The sequence below is a fragment of the Pangasianodon hypophthalmus genome, chromosome 22 (genome assembly GCF_027358585.1).
Source record: "Pangasianodon hypophthalmus isolate fPanHyp1 chromosome 22, fPanHyp1.pri, whole genome shotgun sequence".
NCBI lineage: Eukaryota > Metazoa > Chordata > Actinopteri > Siluriformes > Pangasiidae > Pangasianodon > Pangasianodon hypophthalmus.
In genome coordinates this window covers 13,379,168-13,403,845 of record NC_069731.1, presented here as the reverse complement: position 1 = coordinate 13,403,845, position 24,678 = coordinate 13,379,168, and the positions used below count along the sequence as shown (strand labels likewise).

The window sequence follows — 24,678 nt, the reverse complement described above, 5'->3', positions numbered from 1 at the left end:
CTTGATTTTTGCCCTGTCATTTATTTCTGGTGTCTAACTAACTAACTAACTAACTAAATAAATAAATGTTACTAATTCCACTAAATAATTAAGCTGCCAAAAGAGCTGCAAAGCTGCTTTGTGACAATGTCCATTGTTAAAAGTGCCATACAAATAAATTGAATTGAAATGAAGAGAGGGAGGAAAATTGTATCCCTCTCTCTCTCTCTCTCATTCATATATATATATATATATATATATATATATATATATATATATATATATATATATATATATATATATATATATATATATATATATATATATATATATATATATATATATTATATATATATAAACATTGTATAATATACATACACTCCTGCTTAAAAAAAAGGCAAATATTAAGCTTTTAATGGTCTTAACAAAAAATCATTGGTCAGAATAATAGCAAGAATTAAACAAATGCACTCCTGAGAGCTTCTGTGCCACCATTTACTCGTTTACTTTTGCTGTTTGGGGAAAAGCTACAAACAGGGAAATTCACTTAGAGTATCTTATAGAGTCTTCTTCTACGCAAAGGTAAAATCATGATAATGATTAAAATGTTTGATGTAAAATTCAAACTAACACATGTCTGGTTGTACAAAATCTCCAAGAAGTTACGTTTTTTTTTTTTTTATCTTAACTAAATAATGACTAATCTTTTATCTGCCACACCTGATGCAGCCCATCAAGGCCCACAAATCAAAAGGCAAAGCTACCATACTGCCTTTATCTACTTTGGGCTTGGTCCATTTTTTTTTTTGCCCAGGAGTGTGTGTGTGTGTGTGTGTATACAGTACTGTGCAAAAGTCTTAGGCACATGCAAAGAAATGCTGTAGAGCAAAAATAATGAAAAAAAAAAAAAAATACTATAAAGAGCAGTAAACAGTAATAAATGAAACAAAGTCAATATTTGGTGTGACGATCCTTCGCTTAAAAAAAATAGTAGTCTCAGGTACAATGTGTGCAGTTTTATAAGGAAATGAGCTGTAAGTTTTACTGAGCATCTTGCAGAAGCAGCCACAGTTCCTCTGGAGACTTTGACTGTCGACTCACTTCTTATTTTTGCAGCAAAACCCAGCAGCCTTCATTCTGTTTTTGTCTGAAAAGTGACTCTTATGTAATCTGCTGCTTTCTTTACTGACATACAAACATTTTTCTGTAACATTTAATTTTGTGCTGGAAAACTAATGTTTGGAAATCTAAAATGTTTTTGTGCTGAATCAATTTTAAGTCAGAAAATAAAAATCTATAACAAAGTTTGTACTAAAAAAAAAAAAAAAAAAAAAAAAAAAAATAGGGTGCCTAAGACTTTTGCACATTTCTGTACATTATATATATAATGAGCAGTTCGGCCAGGGTCGTCTCAGGTGCTGTGCGGGGTCCAGTGCGGTGTTTTTGTTGAGGAAATGTGTCTTGTGTGTGATGTGCGCATACAAATCAGCTGCAGATCTAAACATAACCAGTGTATGAAATACAACAAATGTTTGGAAATCTAAGGACTTAGATTGCTGGAGCTGATTCCCAGGGATTATCTCTTTAACGATGCGGAGTTCACACGTCCAAAACCTCATGTCCCGCATTTCCCCGTCTGCATCTGTCACTGTCCCGCTACGTGTCCTGTAGCTATATTATATAAGCTCTGCGATATATAAACGTGTACGTCTGCAGTATGCCGGGTAGACGGAGTCTGCACACAATTCAAATTACTGATCAGATTAAATATCTGATGTCCATCTACAGCATAAAGCAGGCTTAAATTCAGTCAACTTGGTGCATCTGCTATTGATACAGAAATGCACGTGCAGCTCTCAGGCAGGACTGTCTGAGTGTAGATCTGTAAGCTGTAAGCCAACTGCAATCCAGTTTAATAAAGAAATAGTCAGAGTGAATATGTGTATACATGAATAGGATTGAAGACCCTAAATAATATAATAAATATTACAGGCTATAGTGTTATAATGTTCTACCTGTTTTAAGAACGAATGAATGAATAATACTAAGGCTACAATTTCTGCTATTGTTTATACTATTTCTAAGCTTTATAAAGTCATTATAATGTACTAATACAAATAAATTATACTTCATATAGGCCTAGAGTAGAGCAGACAGCAGGGGAATACTGGTATCAGCTTTGTTTCTTTCTATCAGTAAGTCATTATTGATCAGTAAGCGCAGACACTGATTTCTCCTGCACTGTCTGATGTATTTATTTTAGGGTTTAGCTGCAAACACACCCCCCCTGATCATGGCCTATGCCCTGCTGTAGCAAAAACAGCTCACCCCTCCTTGTTTTGTCTTCTATCAAAGAGCAATCTGAGTAACATTAGCGGCTGATAAAATAACAAACATAAAGTTTAACGTTTTCTATTGGAGCTCTCACAAGGGGCGTGTTACCAGAGTTCATTTTAAGCCCGGATGAGGAAATAGCGCCTACTAAATAAAATCGTCACGTGATCACCATGTGACCTGCTGATGGCAGACAGCAGCAGCGGCGGTGATGACACAAATTTGATATTTATGTTAATTATTTCTGGTACAATCTACCGTCATTCAGTCTAGCCATATTAACCACGTAGCCATAAAATATGCCAGTTCCTCTGAAAATGATTACAATTAGATGCTAGTAAAAGAGGAAAAAGACATTTTATGTTATGAGATCAGATCTGGTCTATCTTTTCTTCTCCTCTATCTCTAGCAACCCATTAGATATCAACTCGATGTGTCTAGAAACTGGACTGTTTTCAAACAGAAACAGCACAGATGAATTATTCTGATTGGCTAATCCTGTTTCTCATCGTAGCAGCTGGTAGCCAATAAAATATGCTTAAACAAACTAAAGGGATGCGTTCATTTGCGATTGGAGAGGTTAAATATCCAGTGGTGGACTCGTACTGATGACGCAGTTGAGCATTTATTAACGTCATTATGGCGCAATTAATGCGCAAACAGTGCTGCGTGACACGTATATAATCAGCTGCGCTGTATGTGTGTTGTTATGCTAACTACCCACAAATAAACGTTTAGAACTGTGGTAAAATATTTCAAACCCAACCCTCTTTCGCCTCATGTTGTTAGTAACCCTGAATGCTACCGTATTAAACAGAATATAGCATGAGAAAGCTCTGTGGGTTTGGTATTGACTAGCCTGCTGCAGAATGCGCCTTTGTTCAGAAACAGTCTTCTATTCGTTTAAGCGGGTTTTTTTTTTCAGTTTCCGGCGAGCGCGAGACGAGCTGCGTGCCATTTCTGAGACCTTCTGATGTTTATAGACTATTCATACGGCGTTAAAGTAACCAATAATATAATATTCTATTCAATAATCTATTTCAAAAACGTAATACTAATAATGAAAGATAGATTAGTCGCAAAAAAAAAAAAAAAAAAAAAAAAAAAATTATTAGCTATAATACGTCACACGGACACCTGACAGGGATGTAGAAGAAAAGAAGAAAGAACAAAGCCAGAGAGAAAACACTGTGTGGTCACAATAAAAAAAAAAAAAAAAAAAAAAAACCGCCACATGTTTAGAAACTGCGAATCCCGTAAATTCAGTATGGCTCCTCAATATTGTGGCTAAGCTTAGCTTGGTGATATAGCTTATAATAATGCAGGGTGTCCCCAAAGTCTCCACACACACACACACACATACATATATACATATGTGTGTGTGTATGTGTGTGTGTGTGTGTATACATATATATATATATATATATATATATATATATATATATATATATATATATATATATAATGTGTGTGTGTGTGTGTGTGTGTGTGTATGTATATAATCCATACATATATATTATATATATTTGACAAAAGAGGAAGATACTGAAATCATTCTCATAGCTGGATCAGGAAGCTGTCGCAAGGTTGTGATGGACATGAACAGGAAACATGACAAGCACATCACACACAGCACTGCAGCCAGACTGGGAGCCAAAGATGGGAGAGATGACTCCGTGTGTGTTTACAAAGAAAAGGCAATCATGTAGAGTATGTACTGTAAATACATTTACATTTTGCTAAAAAGTGTTAATTTCATCTATATGGAGACTTCTGGGACACCCTGCAGATGGAGTATGAATATTAACCGACACCTGCTGTCTTTCAGTAGAAGGTTTCCTCCTTTACTTACACACCTGATCAGGTAGCTAGGTCTTACAGGTCCTGGTTTATTCGAGGCTTTGGGAATGGAGACCAGTGATGGAAATCTAACAATACGAAGCTACACGAGAATATTAAACTAATGTTACAAGGAAAATATAGGCTGGGGCTCATAATAAATGATTTACTATCTGCTTTGGAATGTGCTGCTTTATAATAAAAATAAAAAAAGACTAGGACATTTAAGAGAAATGTGTCATAGCAAACAGCATAAATAAATAAATAAATAAATAAATAAATAAGGCAGGCCAAGTTTAGCATTTTGACTGGAAGTGACAGATGAATTATTATAGCTTATGTGAAGAAGTCACAAAAAGATCAACCTCAAACACTCATATTTTGGAACCTGGTAATAAATAATTGTTAAAAAAAAAAAAAAAAAAGAATTAAGGCCTACTGTCATTTCTGGCCTACAAATAGGCCTGTATATGTAATTTATGTAAATAAAATGTGCATTTAAAAAAAATATATTTATGTGACAACATAGAACAAAGATGTACACTTGACAGAAGAAGACAACAGTAAGGAACATAATAGTACAGGACAATGTGAGCTAAAGACACATGGATACAGGACAGTATTTTAGGGTTGCAGACTTATACCCTATACAGACTTCTAACGTGTTATAAATAATTTCTGAGGTGAAGTATATGGAAGTGTTATCAAAGTCTTCAGCAAAATCCCCAGTGTTGAATTAACACCCAGAGTGTTGAATTAACACCCTACAGTGTTTATATACTGTATGTCCAAAAGTGTTAAATCAACACTGGGGATTTTGCTGTGAGACTTCTATTATTATCAGTATGAATGTGATTAATTTTCAACTAAGTTATGTCTCACATATGAAGATCAGATTTATGGTTAGGAAAAAAAAACTGAGCAGTACACCAGGATTACTTCACATAATAGGTAGCAGCTATAAATGTGTAAATTAGAAAAATGATTTCGTTCCATAAAAAGCAATGGTATTATACATTAACATTGATAGGACGACTGCTAAAGTATATGGTTGTTGGAATTACAAAAAATACCCGTTACATGAATGGATGAGACAGCAGGGATGGTATGCGCAAATTTAATTTCAAGATGTGATATTCTGCTGACTCAGAGTTTATTTCCCAGCTGATCATACATTTACATCCCTTCACTGAAAGCTTAGATATATATACACTCCTGGGCAAAAAAAAAAAAAAAAAAAAAAGAAAGGCCAAACAAAATGGCAACATATGAAGCTTTTAATGGTCTTAACAACAAATCATTGGTCAGGAAATTAGCAAGAATTAAACAGATAAAGGAAGTTAATATGAGATAGCTTTTCACTTTGCTTTCTTTAAATGTTTAAGCCTTGTGGTCCTTGATGACTACATCAGATGCGGCAGATAACCAAATAATGACTAATCTTTTAAGGAAAAAAAAAAAACAAGATATATTTGGAAAATTCTGTACACCCAGACATGTGTTAGTTTGAATTTTACATCAAACATTTTAATCAATATGATGATTTTTTCTTTGCATACAAGAAGACTCTATAAGTAAATTTCCCTGTTTCTAGATTTTCCCCAAACAAACAGTTCACTGCAGCGAAAGTAAACAAGCAAATGGTGGCACAGGAGTGCTTTCAGGAGTGCATTTATTTCATTTTTTTGCTCAGATGTTTTAAACGCAAAAAAATGCCCATAGTGCTGGGGAATCGATTGCTCTTATATTGTTATCTGTGGATCAACTGAATGTCGGGGAATTACTGGCAAAAAAAAAAAAAATAAAAAATCTATCTACGGGGTTCACACGATTGTAACTTCATGATCAGCTTTGAAATAAATGCCTGATATAAGCCTAATGGAGGTAATCAATTATTAATAAATAATTAAAAATATTTATACATGACAAATAATTCCCGTGGCACGTGCTGCCTTTCACTGACATCTCAGCTTGTAGCTCACGCACAATAAACTGGATTTAAAACGAAGAAAAGGCTCTCTCAGCTTTCTCAAGAGTGTTTTTTTTATTTAATAGATTATTTATTTTCGCATTGCAAAATAGCAGGTTACAGCCTGCAAAATGCTCCGAGGGCTTTACACCTGAGCGCACACGTGACTATGACGTAACAGGCTAGTGTACATAGTCCAACTACAGCGATTCAAAGCTTGAGTTTAATATGAAATCAAGCCCGAGTTTAGATCATTGTCTTGTAGGATTTAGATTTTTGATTTTTGTTTCTATAATATTTAGATTAGTGTTTATATATATATATATATATATATATATATATATATATATATATAATATTTATTTGTTTGTTTGTTTGTTTGTTTTTTGGTTAGTTAGTTAGTTAGTTAGTTAGTTAAATAAACACCAGCAAGCAACGACAGAGTAAAACCTACACAGTGCATGAACAACTAACTAACCCACGTCTCTACTCTATAATAATCAGACTTTCACGTGACTGTGCAAGCGCATGCGCACAGATTTTGCTCGGGTCATAGGTCATATTTAATTTTTTCCTCTTTTTTCTCATGCTTTAAAACGCGCACTGAATACCTTACTGTTATTCCTGACTACTGTATATGCAAGTTTTTCTTATAAATTGGAGATAAACCTGTTAACTAGGCTAAATTAGAGGAGGTGTTTCTGTGTGTTTCTACTGCCCGCTTATTTCATTTAATATCAATATTACTATTGTAATATTTCCGGTTTATTTTTAAATCTTAATCTTAGTATTATTCGGCTAATTATAATCTGATGTAATATATATTTGTAATGCATGCTCGTCCTCGGGTCTTATATTTTGGATAATAGGATATAGCAAATGGACCAATGTCAAATAAAAACCAGAAATAGATTGAAAAGGTTGAAAAGGTAGCTAGAAATGGTTATTTCCGGTTTGTTACCAGGGCAACAGTGGACCTCCAGAAGCACTTCAGTCGCCCACTGGCTAGCTTGGTGCTTAAAATGCTGTTATTAAAGTCATTGTTCACTGAAAGGATTTGCAAAATGATGCAAAATAGCTACATGGAGATTGGAGACTGAACTCTCCTGTATACTGAGTCCCTCATCTATCATCTGCCCCATTAACAGACTATTCAAATGCAGATTAGGCTGCAACTAAACTTGGCTTTTTTGACTGAAGAACTGAAGACTGCTTGTTTAATGATTCCCTGTCCTATATTTTCTTTGTCTTTCATCACTCCTATTCTAGAGGCTACATTTAATTAACAAGGATGTGTGTAAGCACTTTGCTTGCACATCTGATGAAGGACTTCCCTGTTGAAAAGTCAGGCTTATTCTAGACCAGCTCCCAGCTGCCACAACACGGTCCATGCTGCTCAAAATGATAGACCATCTTTACCAGCTGGAAAGTGCTGGTAAAAAGAAAACATTTTCTGAATTACAGCTACGAATGCTACATTGTATGCAAGTCCCCTAAAGAACATTACAGTTATAAAAACTCAAACATGTACTGCTCAGTAATAAGGAAGCTGGAAAATAACTGACCAGCTGTCAAAGATGGTAGCAGGTCTGACCTAACTGAGTTATTCAGCCCAATTTTCATCTGTAATATTCTGTTTCTCTGTGTGATAAACAGCAACTGATAATCCTTATATTTTCATTTTCTCTTTAAATCTAGAAAAAACACACCCAATTGAGTTTCTCTCCTCATTCACTACTTTTACAAACCTCTGTTTATCCACTTTACGAACATCTCTGACTTTAAACTATTTGGATATATAATGTGAATAGCACACAGCTTTGGATTCATAACCTGCTTTGTTTTTTTTAATATAATGAGATCTTGCAGGACTTCTTAGATCCTTTGAGGAGTGGTCATTTACATTTTTATTGTTAATGTCATTTACCTATACATTTTATAATTAATTTCTAAATCTATCTTCTTAGTTCATGTCATCAGAATAATATCATTTCATGGAATAAAAATATAGGTGCTTTTAATTGTGTTTTATATTAATGAATTGACGTATTAACACAAGCAATATAAGGGCCCACATGCCAACATATCATTTAGTTATATGTAATGTGTACATTATCAGACAGCCAAATCTCAATGAATAACTTATCTGTATACAGGCTATCCAATAAAACTGTGGCCAGACGACCAGGGTCAAAGTTATTGTCATACTAATCTGATATGATTTTAACAACTTTATCTTTTCCTCAATCTGGTCATGCATATTTACTGACTGTCATGCATATGACACACACACACACAAATAATGTAATGTAAGAGAACTATTTTGCTTATAGTTGCTCATTGTACCTCAAACCTGCAGAATTATAGAAAACATTTGTTTTCTAATGTTTGACTTGATACTTGATGTTTTCAATATTTTCTTACAGTATATTCATAATTATCCAGAAAATGCCACTAGGGCCGACCTGTGGATCTGTGAAATTTAGATTTAATGGGTTCCTCTGGCATAAATAAACCAGTCCCTCAAACAGTCCAGACAAAGCACACTTGTACATGTACAAGTATATCTGCACATCATGCTGGATCTCCATCAACTCAAATAAACAATGCAAATAACATGGATATAATATAATATATAATACCTAATATAATATAATGATGTAATATTTACATTAATGCATATGACATGCAGATTCAAAACTGTAAAGTAAACATTTAATTGGAATGTACGGATAAAATGCAAACAGGATAACAGGATAAATACAGTAGCTATTTCAACACTAACAACCTGCTCGTTAACTTGAAAAATATAAAAAGGAAAGCCACAATAAACAAAGATTTACATCTGCTATGAGCTTGACAGTCTTCTTCTTTTTTTCAGAGGGGTAATACTTTGTAAAAACATGTAAAAACAAAGTATTAGCAGCTAAAATGCACAAGTAAATGTCATCAGTTAATATCCTCCAATGTTATATACAGTCTGGTGACTGCTATTAGGATTAGAGGGAAGAATACTACAACATATATCTTTTTTAATTACATTAATTCATTGTTTATCTCAAATATGTGCATCTTTGGCGAATATGGTTATTTCATTTGTAAGAGAAAATAAAAAAATAAATAAAATAAAGTAATTAATAAAGCTAATTACCAAGAACTTGACACACAGGGACACATAGGGTCCCTGTGACCTTTGGGCTCTAGGCATTTACTATATGGTTTAATGAATAAGCTGGGTATGAGGACCAAAAAAAAAAAAAAAAGTACACATTGGCAAATAATTATAGACAAATAATAAACAAGTGAACTAGCATCTCTGCAATCCCAGTGGGACTCTAAATAGTGCATCACTAAAGTCAGCTGCACTATGAGGGTAAAAATGATTTGATTGAGATAAAATGAAACCACAAATGTGTCTCAGTTTAGCTCTACCTCTTCATTGCCTAGATTTTGTGCTCATTAATTTAAGATAAACAAAATATTATTAACTACTGAGCAAAAACTTTAATCTTCTCATTTCCTGACTTTATTTGCAGTTCAACACAAGACTTCTGTTGCAACTAGAAACCAGCCTGATATTCATACTCATTTGAATTTTATTTAATTTTAGGCGACTCAGTGTATATTTTTTTTAAAGATTTGAAACAAATCAGTGCAAGACAAACCACCATCTTCAGATCTGGCAAAACAGCATTTTATTTTAGAAACCGGGCCATGTTATTGCACTTCCATGGACCACTATTACTTTTAATTTATCATGCTGTGATATCAGAGAAGGCTAAAGGAGTATAAGCTTTGGTGTTCATAGTGTTCCACTCATTAACTCTCCTGTTTTCCCCCTCTTACTCAACTTATGGAGGTGTAATGATCATGCACGCTTATGAAACATAATTAGCTTTAGTATATCATAATTTGATATGTGTATAGGCCAAAAGGGAATAGGGTACTTACTCTCCAGTGTTTTCCCAGTGCTGTTTTTCTTGTTTTTCTCTCTCTCTCTCTCTCTCTCTGTCTCAGGCTTAGGTGTAATGTCCCTTCAGAGGCCTCGTCTGTTGGATGTCGTCCCAACTATTCAGCATGCGGCTGCTCTGGCGCTTGGAAGGCCTGCCAACTACAACGATGACCTGTCTGAGGCACTGGGAAAGGGAGACGTGCTGCCTCAGCCTGTCTGTTCCACAACTCAAAAGAATGATAGACTTTTTACTTTTTACTTCAAAGAATGGATTATCTTGACCTGCCTTTGTATATAGTATGGCAACACAGTATCTATTAGAATTAAAAAAATCTAGAATCATATATCATCAGTATAATTTTTATGGCTTTATAGAAAGGTTTTTGTGTTAACAAGATTAAAACATTATGCACATGAAGTATGCTCTGTTGTTGGTTGGGTTTCTGGCATTTTAGTATGTATTCTTGCTTAGTAAAAATATTCCACATTTGTCCAAATTTAAATACTATCTCTAACACAATCTGACACAATACAGTCAGAGCAGTTTACTAAATTCATTTAAGGCCACCGAAGATGTTTTGTCAGAAGGTCTTTGCAAAAAGACCCTCCGTCAGTGACTGGCATTTGTTCTGTGACACAGACATACAAATAAGGTGATGTAATTTATTGTTATTATTATTATTGTAATATTTTTCCATAAAAACTTATGGAAATACTTGTAAGCATCAAATAACATTTATAACGCAATATTCATTTGTTTGTTTATGCATTTAGTACTTAAGTAAATGCCTTTTTACTGACTTGAGAGAACGTTCATAACAGACTTGTAAGTATTGAATATTAGATTTTTTTTTTAAAAACCAAATATTTTACTTGGATGAACATCAACTTTTGGATTGATGACATTTTTAGCATATAAGTCTTATGAAGAGCTTAAATTTTTCCTTTGTCATTTTACCTGACTAAAATGTCAGTTTTAACTGTGTCTTATTATGAATGTGAGACTTCTGATTTCCAGATGAACATGAAATCATTTAACTCATGCACTGGGCTACACTGGCTGGCATAATGGCTCTTAAGAACATATTAATTTTTGTTGGTCTCCTTTTCATGCAGCTAATTCTTGCTTTTTTGGTAACATGCTGTGATTAGTTTATTCAGTGTTACAGCGACTGATTATTATTTGTTTCTTTCTGGCCATTCAGATTGTCTCTGCCAGTAAGCATTGTGCAGCCATTGATACACACACACACACACACACACACACACGTTTGTCTTACTATCCTTGTGAGGACCTTGACATATTTATAATTGAATCTATTTGATGCCACCCTCCACCTAAACCTAACCCTAAACTTAACCCCAGTAACCAAAATAAAATAAAATCTGCTGTTTTCGTCATGGATACCAACCCAATGTCCCCACTGTGGGGGTCAAGATATAACCATATGATCACTCCACCCCCCACCCACCTACACCCCCACACCTACACCCACACCAACACACTCACAGGCACACACACCCACACGCCCGCCCGCCTGCACACACACACACACACACACACACACACACACGTTCCTGTTATTGCCAAACCAAACACCATGTGGCTCAAACAGCTGTGCAGGACTGTGCAGTTACCCACCAAGCCCAAAACAAACTATAACCAAGACGCCAGCAAACACTGATGCCACAAGGTCCTTTTTTGAGCACTGAAAATAATACAGTGTCCGATGTGTGCAAATAAGCTGTCAGTCCCTTATCTGAAAACATCGTGATGAGATATGTATAAAACTATAATTATAAAGATTTAAACCCTACGTTTTTTTTATTAGTATTACACAGTACATGCAACCATCACAACTTTGAGCATGCTGAATATAAAAGAGAACTTCTTAAATTCTTCCTAGATAATTATTAAATAGTTTAGAAATTAATAGCAATAGATGAAACAGCCAGATTTTCCTTAAAAAACCACTTTGGTTGTGAATTTATTAGACATCTGCATGAATAGCACCTCGCTTCATGTTTGTATTAAACCCATCGTTCATGGAACTTTTCGCCTTGTGCGTTGAGATCCAGTGACAGAATGAGGGCAAGAGAATAGGAAATTATAGGAATTTCTACCACAGTATAGAGAACCATGCTAGATCAGTAAAGGAAGAGGAAAACCACTTTAGACACTGAACAACTTTACTATCTGTGTAAATGTTACTGGCCTGTAGGTGATCAGTTCTGGGTTGGGAGGAAATCCCTTTTTTATTACTTTATTTTATTTTATTTTTTGCCATTTTCCCACCATTTTGTGTGATTGTGCAGTTCTTGTAGAGTGCAATGAAAAAAAAAATCAGCTACATCTGTCACCCAACTGTTCCACCTGTTTGCTGCAATAAAATATGTAAAAGATCCAGTAACAAGCAGACGTGTTCACATTTGCAGACATGCTTAGGAAAGCTAACATAGTAGAAATACCAGATGATACAAATTTAGCTACTATAATCCTTCACTAACATGCTAATAAGTCAAAGCCAACTGCTCTTTTTTTTTAGTCACACTCTTTTTCTTGATCCGAGGCAAAAATCCCAAGGACTCTGAAGTGAATAAATGATTTGACAGAAAGTTCTACATAACAATGTTATGAATTGCTGTAATAACACTGCCTAGAATGAATCACCAATAAATTGGTGAAGGCTGCAATTTCCTCTCCTTTTTGTGATTCTGGCCAAAATGAGTATGTAAGGAAGAATGTCACGGCTCTGATTCGGGAAATGATAAAACATGCCCCTGAGGTATCTGCTACACGTGCAACATACCTCCTAAATCACTTCAAGCTGCAGAGAATCTTCTCTGGGTTTCCTCTTTAAGTTGTTCTGGATGGCGGTGCACGCTGCAAGTGTAGAAGCTCTGATCGAGTAAATGTGACTCCTCTGATTGCAATGCTGCACACTCTTGAAAAAACTTCGCCTTGTTATTGTGAATATGCCCTGATGTTACATGTCACTGACAGTGAGACATACCTGAATGGTGTACCAAACATGATGGGTGAAACATAAGTAAATATAAGATCTGGATTTAAAACACAGGGCATGCTATTCTAGGAAATGTTCTTATCAATCATAAAGCTGTGTGATATCGCCAACCCTGGAGTTTTCCAATAACAGAGGTTTTTCTCCCTCTCCTAATTTCTACTAATTTTTTTAAATGAATTATTTAAAGAATTATGTCATACTTTTTTTTTCCATTTATTGTTATGTTTAATGTCCTGGAACTTTCACAAAACATGTTACCATTTTCACTATAGCAGCTACAAACAGTTGTTCCCTCACCAGCCTTCTTTTTTTCACTCACATGAATTTAATAAGACAAATAAACAAGCCGAACACACCTTGTTATGCTCCTCAGAAACTGCAAAGCCTTTTGCTGTGAAGACTCCCCCGTGTCAGAAAAGTTACAGCTTTACCTCTGACCATTACAAAGCGCTGACACTGGAGACTCCTTCCAAATAATGCTAAAGTAAACGTCTCCTCACAGAACATGTCCACAGTCCCTGTGTAGGTTGTTACTGTAGAGACAATACTGTACTTACTTGAACATGCACATTAATATAAACCCTGCAGCTGGCACTACTGTCAGAGCTGCTGTTGTAGCGAATGAATTAATTCATTAATTAATTAACACCTTCTGACCAATCAGAATTGAGCATTCAATAGCACATTGGTATCATTTTCATTAAAGAAATATTATTAGGGTTTTTTTCCCTGATTGATAGATAGATATATAATGAAAGTATTGACAATGTTATGATATTTTTGAGGACAATACTGTACAATACTGTAGAATGCCTTGAAATATAGAATGTACTTCACAGTTAAATGCATAAATGATAAATGATAAAGATAAACTAAAAGTGCTTTACTGAAAACCTAACTGACATGGTAACACTTTGTTGTAGGGTTCTGCTTAGTGTTCTCTTAAAGCCACAAACAAGAACCTTCATGGGTTGTACATTTTTGTCTGCAGCATCCAGGCTGTTTTCCTGGGCACAGAAGCCTCTCTGTGTCGCCCCCTGGTGTTAGAATTGAGATTACATGCCCAAGTTCTTGAACAGCTGCTCGACATATGGCATCCAGGTTCTTTGTTACTGTTCAGATTTCTGGGCTCGGTCAGGTTACACTGTCTATTAAATGCTTTGGTTTTTATTATTCCAACTTAAGAGCTTTTGTCCAGGTTACCATAAGACACCAATAATAAAAATTGGCTGAATTAAGAATAATTAGTTAAGTTGGAGTTATATAGTAATCTTTAAATATGTGGATGCGTAATTCATTTGGTTTATAGTCATAAAGATGGCTGGCATTTCTGTTTTATGCATTTCTTTAATAGATGCTAGATGCCATCCTGGACATATGGTAGATACTGTTCAGAGGATTGAGAAGGTGGAGCAGAACTATTTTTAGTTCTTTAATCCTTCAGCAGATTCATTATTGCTTGTTTGTGATAAATGGCTAGTAATTAGTAAAGGGATTTGCCTAGTAAAACTTCTTTGTAAACTGTTACCTTTTACTTTCATAAATAGTAATTCTTTCTTTATTATAATTTTAGTTAAATTCATCATTCCTTATTAAAAAAAACTTCCCTTTTTCTTTCAAGGAGACTCTTTTGTAGACCTTGACAGCAGAGTCAAACCAAAACTGCATCCAAACCTGGCAGCTATGCCTTTCTATCTCCTTTTTCTTTTAATGATTTAGAAATCAGCTGGCAATGAATGAACTTCATAAGTGCTTATGAATTACGGGGCAGTCGTGGCTTAATGGTTAGTGAGTTAGACTTGTAACCCAAAGGTCGTGGGTTTGAGTCTCAGGTCTGGCAGGGATTGTAGGTGGGGGGAGTGAATGACCAGCGCTCTCTCCCACCTTCAATACCACGACTGAGGTGAGACCCTTGAGCAAAGCACCGAACCCCCAACTGCTCCCTGGGTGTGCGTCACCATACTTGGCCACATGTCACTTCGCTATAAAATCAAAATTAAAAAAATAAAATTAGTGAGGCCAATATCTCTTGGCCAACTGAAAGACATTGGGGGTGCTTATAGAGTGAGAAAAGGATCTAAAGTTGCAGAGTGAACTGTATCCATCCAAAATTTGTTTAACTATGTGAAAAAAATGAGTTTGAAAAGATGCAGTTCACTCAGTGTTTTTTTTTTTTTTTTTAATTTTAGTCACTTTTTGCCATTGTCTTACGCTTTATTTGTACATGTGGCAAGCCAACTGTGAAAATCTCTTTAGTGGCATTTAAAAATGTCCTCAGATCACATTGTACACAATGGACAAATTTTCTAACTAGTTTTGATGGAGAGAAAGACACAGCACCACATTTAGTCAGTAAAAAACAGGGCTTGGTTCCTTTGTTGTTCAGATTATTATTTCCTAAAAATTTCCCCAAAATCTTATATCCTGAACAGCTTCTAGTAGAGTATAACATTCATGATATACATGACTTTTGTATTTAGGACAATGTAATATTTCTTTTAAAATAATTTATGTGAACTAAATCAAAGCAAAATAAATCTTGATTTGTTAATTGGTTCAGATAAATGTGAATTCTTTACGAAATTTTATTCTATGCATAATGCAAGGAGAAAAATCCTCAAACCATCCATCAATCAATCAGGTGTTCTGAACATGATACATTTTATTCTGTTTAAACTGTATCCCATCACACAGTGGCATATAATCTTCATCAGTAAGAGTTTTTTTTTCATTCCACCTCATCACCCACTTTACTCTTGGCTGTCTCTGACCCATGCTACTGACAGTCCACTTCTATTCTCATCCATCATAACATGCCACCAGCACATTCCAGGAATAACAGATAAAATGGCCGCTTCTGCCTCTCAGTGTGGAATGTGACAGGTTCTCCTCTTCTCATTGGTGTGTATTTTTTTGCACTTGTCATCCGGGTCACCGGTGCTCTGTCATGCTTCAGATATAAACCTCCATCTTTCATGCAGTGTGACGTGTATCTGGCTTTGAAGTGAGCAGAACATCCAGTGTGTGTGTGTGTGTGTGTGTGTGTGTGTGTGTGTGTGTGTGTGTGTGAGAGTGAGAGAGAGAGAGAGTCAGGCTCAGTTACCAGGCTCTACACACTAGCCTAAAGAGAGCAAGACAGTTAGAAAAACTAATGCATGACAAATGAAAGAGCTTCTCAGTTTTGAGCTGCCAGGTTGCTTTGAAGAACTGTTGTGTGTAAATATTCCATTTGAACAACCTGAGCTGCTCGTCTTGGGTTGACAGGACGGGATAACAAATTGGATTTGTTATAAAATGAAACGTTTCCCCCTGTTTTTAGAGGTGACAGACCCCGTCTGCACAAAGTGCTCACAAAATGCTGAGCTTTCTTGTTCATGTGGATGGCTTTAGTGCTCGCATAAATAAAGAGAGTTCTCTATATGAAAGGCTTTTCTCACTAGCTCTCTCCAGGGTTACCTTATTTTTTTAAAGTTAAGAAAATTATAGCAAAATAATCTTACATAATGTCATATTTCATCCTACTTTCACTCGGAAGATCATCAGAATAAAACAAAACAAAACAAAAAAAATAATAATAGCAAAAACAGAAGTGAGTGTTTACATTAATTTAGGACATTATTTTATGAAAAGTAACATAACATGCAAAATAACATGCAAACGTGACAATTAAACAGCAAATTTTAAATATCTAAGTACCACCTATATGTATTTATTTCTCTTTTTCCACACTTAGGTTGTTTGTTACTGTTCAGATTTCTGATCTGTGTCAGTTTACACTGTCTATTAAATGCTTTGGTTTTCATTTTATTTAAGTGACCATGAGACACCAATAATAAAAATGAAAATGATCAAATAAAGATAATTAGTTAAATGTCCATCTGTAGCCACGATCTTGGGGGTTGTATGTAGTAATCTGTAAACACGTTTAATAGTAAGGATGACATTTCTGTTTTTATGTCTTCCTTTAATAGGTGCTAGATGCCTCCCTGGAAAGGGTAGATGCCATTGCATGGGATTAAATGTGGAGCAGAACTATTTTTAAATTTGTTAATCCTCCCAGCAGCAGTACATACTTATATATCATGCTCTGTTGCTTTGCTTATTGCTAATGTGCGATAAATGCTTGGCAGTTATTTGTTTGAAATGAAACTTTAAACACCCATCAGACAGTCATCTTTGCAAACTCTTCTTTCTCTTTCAGTTTGCACACTATTACAATAAAAAAATATTTAAAACATAAGAAATGTTATTTAACAATAGAATACATTCCTTTATGAAATCATGCATTAGGTTTATGTCATAATTGTTGCACATGTATATATCACAAATAAACAGCATAGTGTTAATATTTATGTACCAACTATACATGGTTATTTCTCTTTATCCGCATATGTGAGGAACCCACACACAAACACACACACAAACACACACACACACACACCATTTCACAGATCTCTGACCTTCCTTCTAGTGGAAAATCACAGTCATTGTTCTTTGCAAAGATGTGCATTTGCAAACTATGGATGACAAATAACACAAAAACCCATAGCACTGTTATATAGTTTCACCTTAAACCTACCATTTCCTCCTAATGTCCTAATGTTAAAGAGAGAGAGAGAGAGAAGAGAGAGAGAGAGAGAGAGAGAGAGAGAGAAAAGAAATTCACCAAGGGTATAGGTTTTAGACTCTTAGTTATCTTTGTAATCATGATTTTTAGTTTTTGTTGTCTAAAATAACCCTCAGTGTAATATACATACAAACCTCTTACTAGACTGATAGGGAGACAAATATCTGAATGCTTCTTAAAAAACCATAACTCACTTTTTGCTAGTTTTTGAGAAAATTATAGCAAAATAATTTTACATAATGTTATATTTACCCTAGTTTCACTCGGAAGATCATTACAATAAAAAAAAAAATTATTATATATTAGCAAAAACAGAGGTGAGTGTTTGCATTAATTTAGGATATTTCCTTTATGAAAAACAACACATCCAAAATAACATGCAAATATGACAATTAGCTCTTTCAAACTATTTTCTATATAGTGATTATATATTTTATGATCTTCGTATGTAACATGCAATTCATGTTTTGATTTGCTTAATTATGCTGCAGTTGACATTATTTCCCTACTTATAATTTACAGTAGATGATGTTTATTTTACTAAATTGGAGGATATAATAGAAATAATTGAATCAGGATCAGTCAAAAATTCTGTATAACATATAGCATATATAATTATTAACAAAACATTAGGAAAGGAAAGCTCAGAAATACATACATTTAATGTGATAAGGTTAATGTTAGGTTAAAAAGGCTTTTCAATACAAATACTATTACTGTTTCTATACAAATACTAATACTATTTCAATACAAAGCTATTAATTAACACTTCAAACCATGTTGTGTTTTTGAGCTGCATTTATGGCCCATTGATTTCCCTGCACCTTTGTCTCCCATGCCGGGGCAGTAAGAGTCATCAGTGTGTGTCAGTGCTTCATACCCTGCATGTCTCTCTATAGTGAGTGTGTGTCTATCAGATGTCTCTGCCAATTCAATACTCCTTCTTTCTCTGGGCTGCAACTTTCTTTATAGTCAAATATGCAGAGGGAGACTTACAGGATGGTATGTGGCAATTTTACTTTAACTCTAATTATATAGAAGATTTTTACTTTAAATATATAATGTATATATATATATATATATATATATATATATATATATATATATATATATATATATATATATAATGATATGATTATTTATGAGTTCAAGACATTGTGTGATGCAACACATTGCAAATGCAAAGAACGGCAGGCTTTTGTTTCATATAATGTTTATTTTCATAATTGCCTCTGTTTTCTTGCATTTGTTAGCTCTATTGTGTTTTTTGGGCTGCTGTAATCAGAGTTTGTTTGCATCTTCTCTCCATCTGTCACCTTCCTCTCCCGTGGCTCATCCTGCCTTAGGCAAGGTTCTTCTGCAGGAGAGGTGAGAGCTGTGCTGATTTTAGCTTTTCTGTCTTTAGTTTTAAAAGTACTTAACTGAAAAAATATTAAATAAGCATCTCCTTAAAGAAAGCTTCAAAGTACCAATTATTATACATTTTTCTTTCTTGAATAACAGAACATTTTAAAATCCATTTATTAGTAGATTTAAACTAAGTCCCTGTGAATGAGCTGTTACTATAGAAACAATACCGAATTAGAATGAGCAAATTAATATAAACCTGTGATTTGAATTACAGCAGGCACTATTATCAGAGCTAATTTACAGAAAACTAATCAATTCCTTATGATCAATCAGAATCAAGAATTCAACCATGCTTTGTTATAAAAAATTTTAACTATTTCATCTGTGGGAGATTAGAATTTGCCACCAATTGGTAGGACAGAGGAATCTGAGAAATGTGTGAACTGTAAGTAATTGTTAGATTTGAAAAAAATTAAGGCATTAATAACAAGGTTATATATGCACTGGTGAAACATTACATTCTAAAAAAAATAATGTGGAAGACTATGTTCCGGATGAAGAAAACCCACTGTTACTGTAGTGGGAATCTAAGTGAGTAATGAAATGAAAAATAAAAAAAAAAAGAAAATCCACCAGAAATTTCCCCTTTTGTAGTGGATTAACCACACATGTTTCATGTTAGCTTCTTTAGTTTTCCTGGAACTATGAAACAATAAGATTCAGGATCACCACTCATAATTTAACATCCATTTAACATCCAAACAGCACAAAAGCAGGTTGTGAGGGATCAGACTCCATAAATATTCTCAACAACATATGAGTAACCTGTTCTGATTTACACACAGTTCAGCACATCAATTTACTCCATGATATAAATAAACTCCACACAACTTCTTTCTTTTTTTTATAGAGTATGTCCATCCTGGGCTGAGGGAGAGGAGGTCATACCTTCTCAAACTCATCAGAAAGCACTGCCACATGTTCATCAAACTGTTAAGGAAATGGACAGGAAGGGGAACAGTAGAATGCCTTGTATGTAACTTACTTGCACACATACACACAAACAAAACACACAGTATGACAGCTTGTGTTGCACCATAAGCTCATAGACCTGTCAATAGAAAATTACTTTTACTAAAATCAGTATGGTATGTTTTTTTTTTTGTATAGTACTTTTAGCAATAGATCTAGCTTCACAGAAATCAGGATGCAGCTTTAGATCCCTAATGAGCAAGCCAGAGGAGACAGTGGCAAGGAAAAACTCCCTGAGATGACATGAGGAAAAAACCTTGAGAGAACCAGACTCAAAGGGAGTCCATCCTCTTCTGGGTGACACCAGATAGTATGATTATGTCAGGAGTAGTCAAACAGTACTAAGTGTGTTGGAAGAATATTCAGTGTGAGTATATTGTGAAAGAAAGAGTCCTGGGATGAGCATAGAGTACAGTCTTTCTGATTACAGCTGCAGCTCTTAGACACGTCTACAGTATCCAGGTGAAATTATCCACTGAAGGAACGGTGAGACTTCTGAACTGATTTGCAGAAGTGCAAATCTTTATGCTCTCAAGGTGGGATCATGCACAACATCAGAAGCTCCAAGCAGAGCACCAGGATGAATCAGGCAGATCCACAGCAGTAGAAGTGTGTCAGTCTCTGGCACCAGCATCACATCAGGGATCAGGAGTGCATGTACATTTGTATATTTTATATACAGTATATATATTCACCAAAACTGCAGTGGAACATATAGGTTAAATAAAGAGCCCTAAAAGGGTCTTTGATTGAACCATTAAAAATTCTATACACATAGATCCGTTTCCCATTTTCCTAATTCAGAGATTCCAAGTAAGGAAGCGTAGCAATACAGTATCTATTATGTATAATGTATAACATACTCTATATACATACTGCATATAAATTATAGAAGCCTATATAGCCTCTGTGGTGATTTTTTTTTTCTTTCTTCCTTTTTTTTTTTTACTTCTGCTAATCTCAATTTTTTCCCCAGTTATTTGGATCTACACTGAGAAACAAGCTTATACCACAAGAGAAGATATTAAATTCCTGGCTATGACTGAAGAGCCTGACCCACTCGAGTTTCACTGGCATTTTGGGGACAAAACAACAATTAGAACTCCATCCAGGACATTCATTAAGAAATACCTCCATCCAGACAGGTATACTGGTCCACTTGTTTATATGACATATAGTGGACTTGAAAATGTTGGTCTTTTGAAGCAAGGGTGTGATGATTTGGACATGAACAATGCTAAACCTGTTAACATTAGTCTGTAAATTCCAGTACAAATGATAGAAATAAACATTGGACTTGAAACATTTGGCTGATTCACTAGATTTTAAGATATAACGTGGAATTTGTATGTGATTTCTTTTTTGCTGAACTGTTCCTTATTTCAATCACACATGTAGTTGTGAATGATTATAAATCATGCTTCTGTTTTCTTTTTGGAACTCAGCACTGTTGTAAGTGAGGCTCTAAGTGTTGAGTTGTTTTCTGATTTGCAGGTACAATGTTACGGTCAGCATGTCCAGCAGCCTTGGCTCTGTTAGCTCTGACGTTTATACTATAGTGATTCAAAGAGCTGTGCGTCTCAACAGACTTCGGTACACTCGCTCAGTATTGCTGAATACAACAGTGACTTTTAGCTGCAGAATCAATGCTGGAACAGGCGTCACTTATCTCTGGGATTTTGGAGATGGAACGCAAAGAGTTGGACAGGACACTGAGCATCATGTGTTTAACAGGTAACATTTCTTTTAGTGAGCGTCTAAATAGTGTGTCAGACTGTGTTATTTAAAGGTCAGTTAAAAGTTTAGCAGAGACATCACAAAATTGGATGTATTAAGTCTAAATGCACCAATTTCTGTTATTTTAAATTTAAATATTTATTTATTAAGCTGATCGTGTGTGATTGAAAATGCTATAGTTATTGTTTTATTTTGTGATGTTACCTATCCCTCTTTATTCTGTTTTTCACATTTCAGTTTCTTAAGTTTCAATCTTTATCATTCTGAGACAGTTACAGCATGATATTGAATAGAAAGGCTAAAAGAACAGCAATTCTCTATTACTATTATGAAACCATTATGGTTGAGCCTTAAAGCGTGGTGTCTCATCATAGGCAAAAAAATAATGGGCATACACACAAGAACACACACATACACCCATGGAAATACAGATAGCCAACACCATTCATGCTTCCTATTTTTTAAAGCCAGGTATTCCAAGGAAGGAAAAAGAAAAGCTTTGCTTGCCATTAGCCAGATGTTATCTTCAAACCACACAAAACCTACAGTTCTTTTGTCCCTTTGTGTATTAATTTGTACTTTATTTGGACAATGTTTAGTCTGTATACTTCTAGTTTCTCTTGCAGAGGTGTTTTGACTTTGTGTGACTTTTTTGTGAATCTACATTCTGGGCTAGAAAGAAATCAGCCTCTACTTCACACCATTCTGCATGTTTTTAGTTATCACCGTTACTGGTGCTGTTATTTCTAGTAAAAAAAAAAGAGAGGGAGGGCTTAGCCCTGCTATCCCCCTTTATACCAGCCAACCCTGATTATAGATGTCAATGTTAAGTTATGCTATTAAACATTTCGTCATGCAGTACAGGGGAGTTCATAGTAGAAGTGATTGTCTACAACCTCGTGAGCTCGGCCTCTTTAAAAGGACACGTGTTTGTCGTTCTTGAGCCATGCCAACCTCCACCTGTAAAGAACATGGGACCCAGCAAGATCCAGGTCAGAGATGCATCAAAGCAACCATAACATAACTCCAGATGTAAATTTGACCATTTGTGGTTAGATGTTTTGTTGATTTTCTATGTAGTAATCCTGTATCATATATCAACATAGTCAAACTTCAAATAAATTTTAAATATGACTTTTGCATGTGTCTTATTTCATGTATTAGGTGTGGCGTTACCAGCCTGTGTGTCTTGGTGTGACGTATGAAGAGCAGATCCAGTGCAACACTTCCAAAGGTCTCCACTACAGCTGGACTCTCTATGGACCAACTGGACTGCAACTCTCAACCACAGGCATCAAAACAAACCAACAACATCTGGAGCTTCCAGAGTACCTCCTTCATTATGGCACATATAGAGCAGTAGCTAAGGTAAAGTTAATAATTTAATAATAATTTAAATAATAAAGTTAATAGTTACTGTCTGTACAATTCTTTTATGGATGTTAGGTACTGCTATACTGGTATTAATTGTATTATTTTAAAACGTGTGCAAGATTGTGAGCTGATATTTTTTAAAAGAGGTGAAAATGAGAGAAATGAGTTTTTGACATGGGAACATAAGCAATAATGTTACTTTTTTTTCCAGTATGCAAAGGTTACTTATGAGCTCAGTTTGTGATTTCACAAAATAGGCTCAGTGGCCTGAACCTGTCACTATCCTACTATATATGAGCACAGTATTGTGGTAACCAGAACATAAGCTGTAAATAATGTTAGTAATGAACAAGCGTGTTTTTTTAAAAGTCTACCTGTTATATAAACTACTAAAAATATGGCGGTACACAAATCCCACATGGGTCAACCTGTAATAAATGCAAGTTGGCTAGCTGTGTACCAACATTACCTACATTATAGTGTGGTACAGTGAGAGTGGTGCAGTAGCAGCGAACAATGTCAGTTAACAGTTTCCTGATGTTGCTGGACACAGTCACGTTTTCCCAATTTGGCCTTAGGCTGTTCTGTAAAATGCAGCATTCTATAGTTAATTGGATAGTTTAACCAGCATGGTGGGAGAAGGGATATTTGAAAGATCATAAATTGTAAGCTGATAGGATGAATCACTATAAAAGCAAAATACTGGGTTTTTGGACAATATTGTGAATTAAACAGGTTGTTCCACACATAACTGTAATTATAAATGTTGTAACATTAAGTCAGTATTAAATTTTAACCAGAACTTTTGTCACCCCAAAGGTTCAAGTTGTAGGCAGCATAGTTTACAGCACCTACAGTGTTCTGATCGAGGTGATGCCTAGCGCACTTGTGAGCATCATCAGTGGAGGCACAAATGTGTTTATCAACCGCCACAACAGCAACTCAAACATCACTGTGGATGGACATAGATCATATGACCCAGATTTTCCTGATAACATTATGAGGTAAACACCAATGAATGTGAATGGGAATGTCTGCATGTGTGTAGTAAACAGGTCGATTTATCCTAACTTATACTAGTTCCTTGTCATGTAGGTGGTGTTTTTTTCACAGCTATCAAATCATTATTGAATGCATAATCCACTGACTTCCACTGAAATGTATTTGCTGTTTGCCCAAACTGCAATTAATTGAAAATGATGTATTTTAAAGTAAACATATTTTTTAAAACTTAAATATGCAGTCATATAAAAAAAAATCTGAAGAATAAATTGAATAATAAATTCTTTAGGCATGAAATATATGCAATGGTTTGGTGAAAATGGATACTACCATTACCACAGGTTATAACCCGTATCCAATACTGTAAATATTTTTGGTGGTTTTTATGTTCCAAAAAAGGCATCATTTTTTTATTTTTAAAGTATATGCTAGAATATAGATTTATTCTAAAAAAAAA

The 24,678-nt window shown here is 34.9% G+C and overlaps 1 protein-coding gene across 1 annotated transcript in view; it reads left to right on the top strand.

Moving 5' to 3' along the window:
* Positions 1-10,149: 10,149 nt before the first annotated feature.
* LOC113541106 (polycystic kidney disease 1 like 1) overlaps positions 10,150-24,678 on the top strand; it is a 49,607-nt gene continuing 35,078 nt past the window's right edge. The window contains exons 1-7 of the mRNA XM_053227837.1: positions 10,150-10,287; positions 19,073-19,094; positions 21,001-21,253; positions 21,603-21,842; positions 22,705-22,837; positions 23,010-23,213; positions 24,039-24,223. Coding sequence (XP_053083812.1) covers positions 10,150-10,287; positions 19,073-19,094; positions 21,001-21,253; positions 21,603-21,842; positions 22,705-22,837; positions 23,010-23,213; positions 24,039-24,223 — 1,175 coding nt within the window. The remainder of the gene's footprint in view (positions 10,288-19,072; positions 19,095-21,000; positions 21,254-21,602; positions 21,843-22,704; positions 22,838-23,009; positions 23,214-24,038; positions 24,224-24,678) is intronic.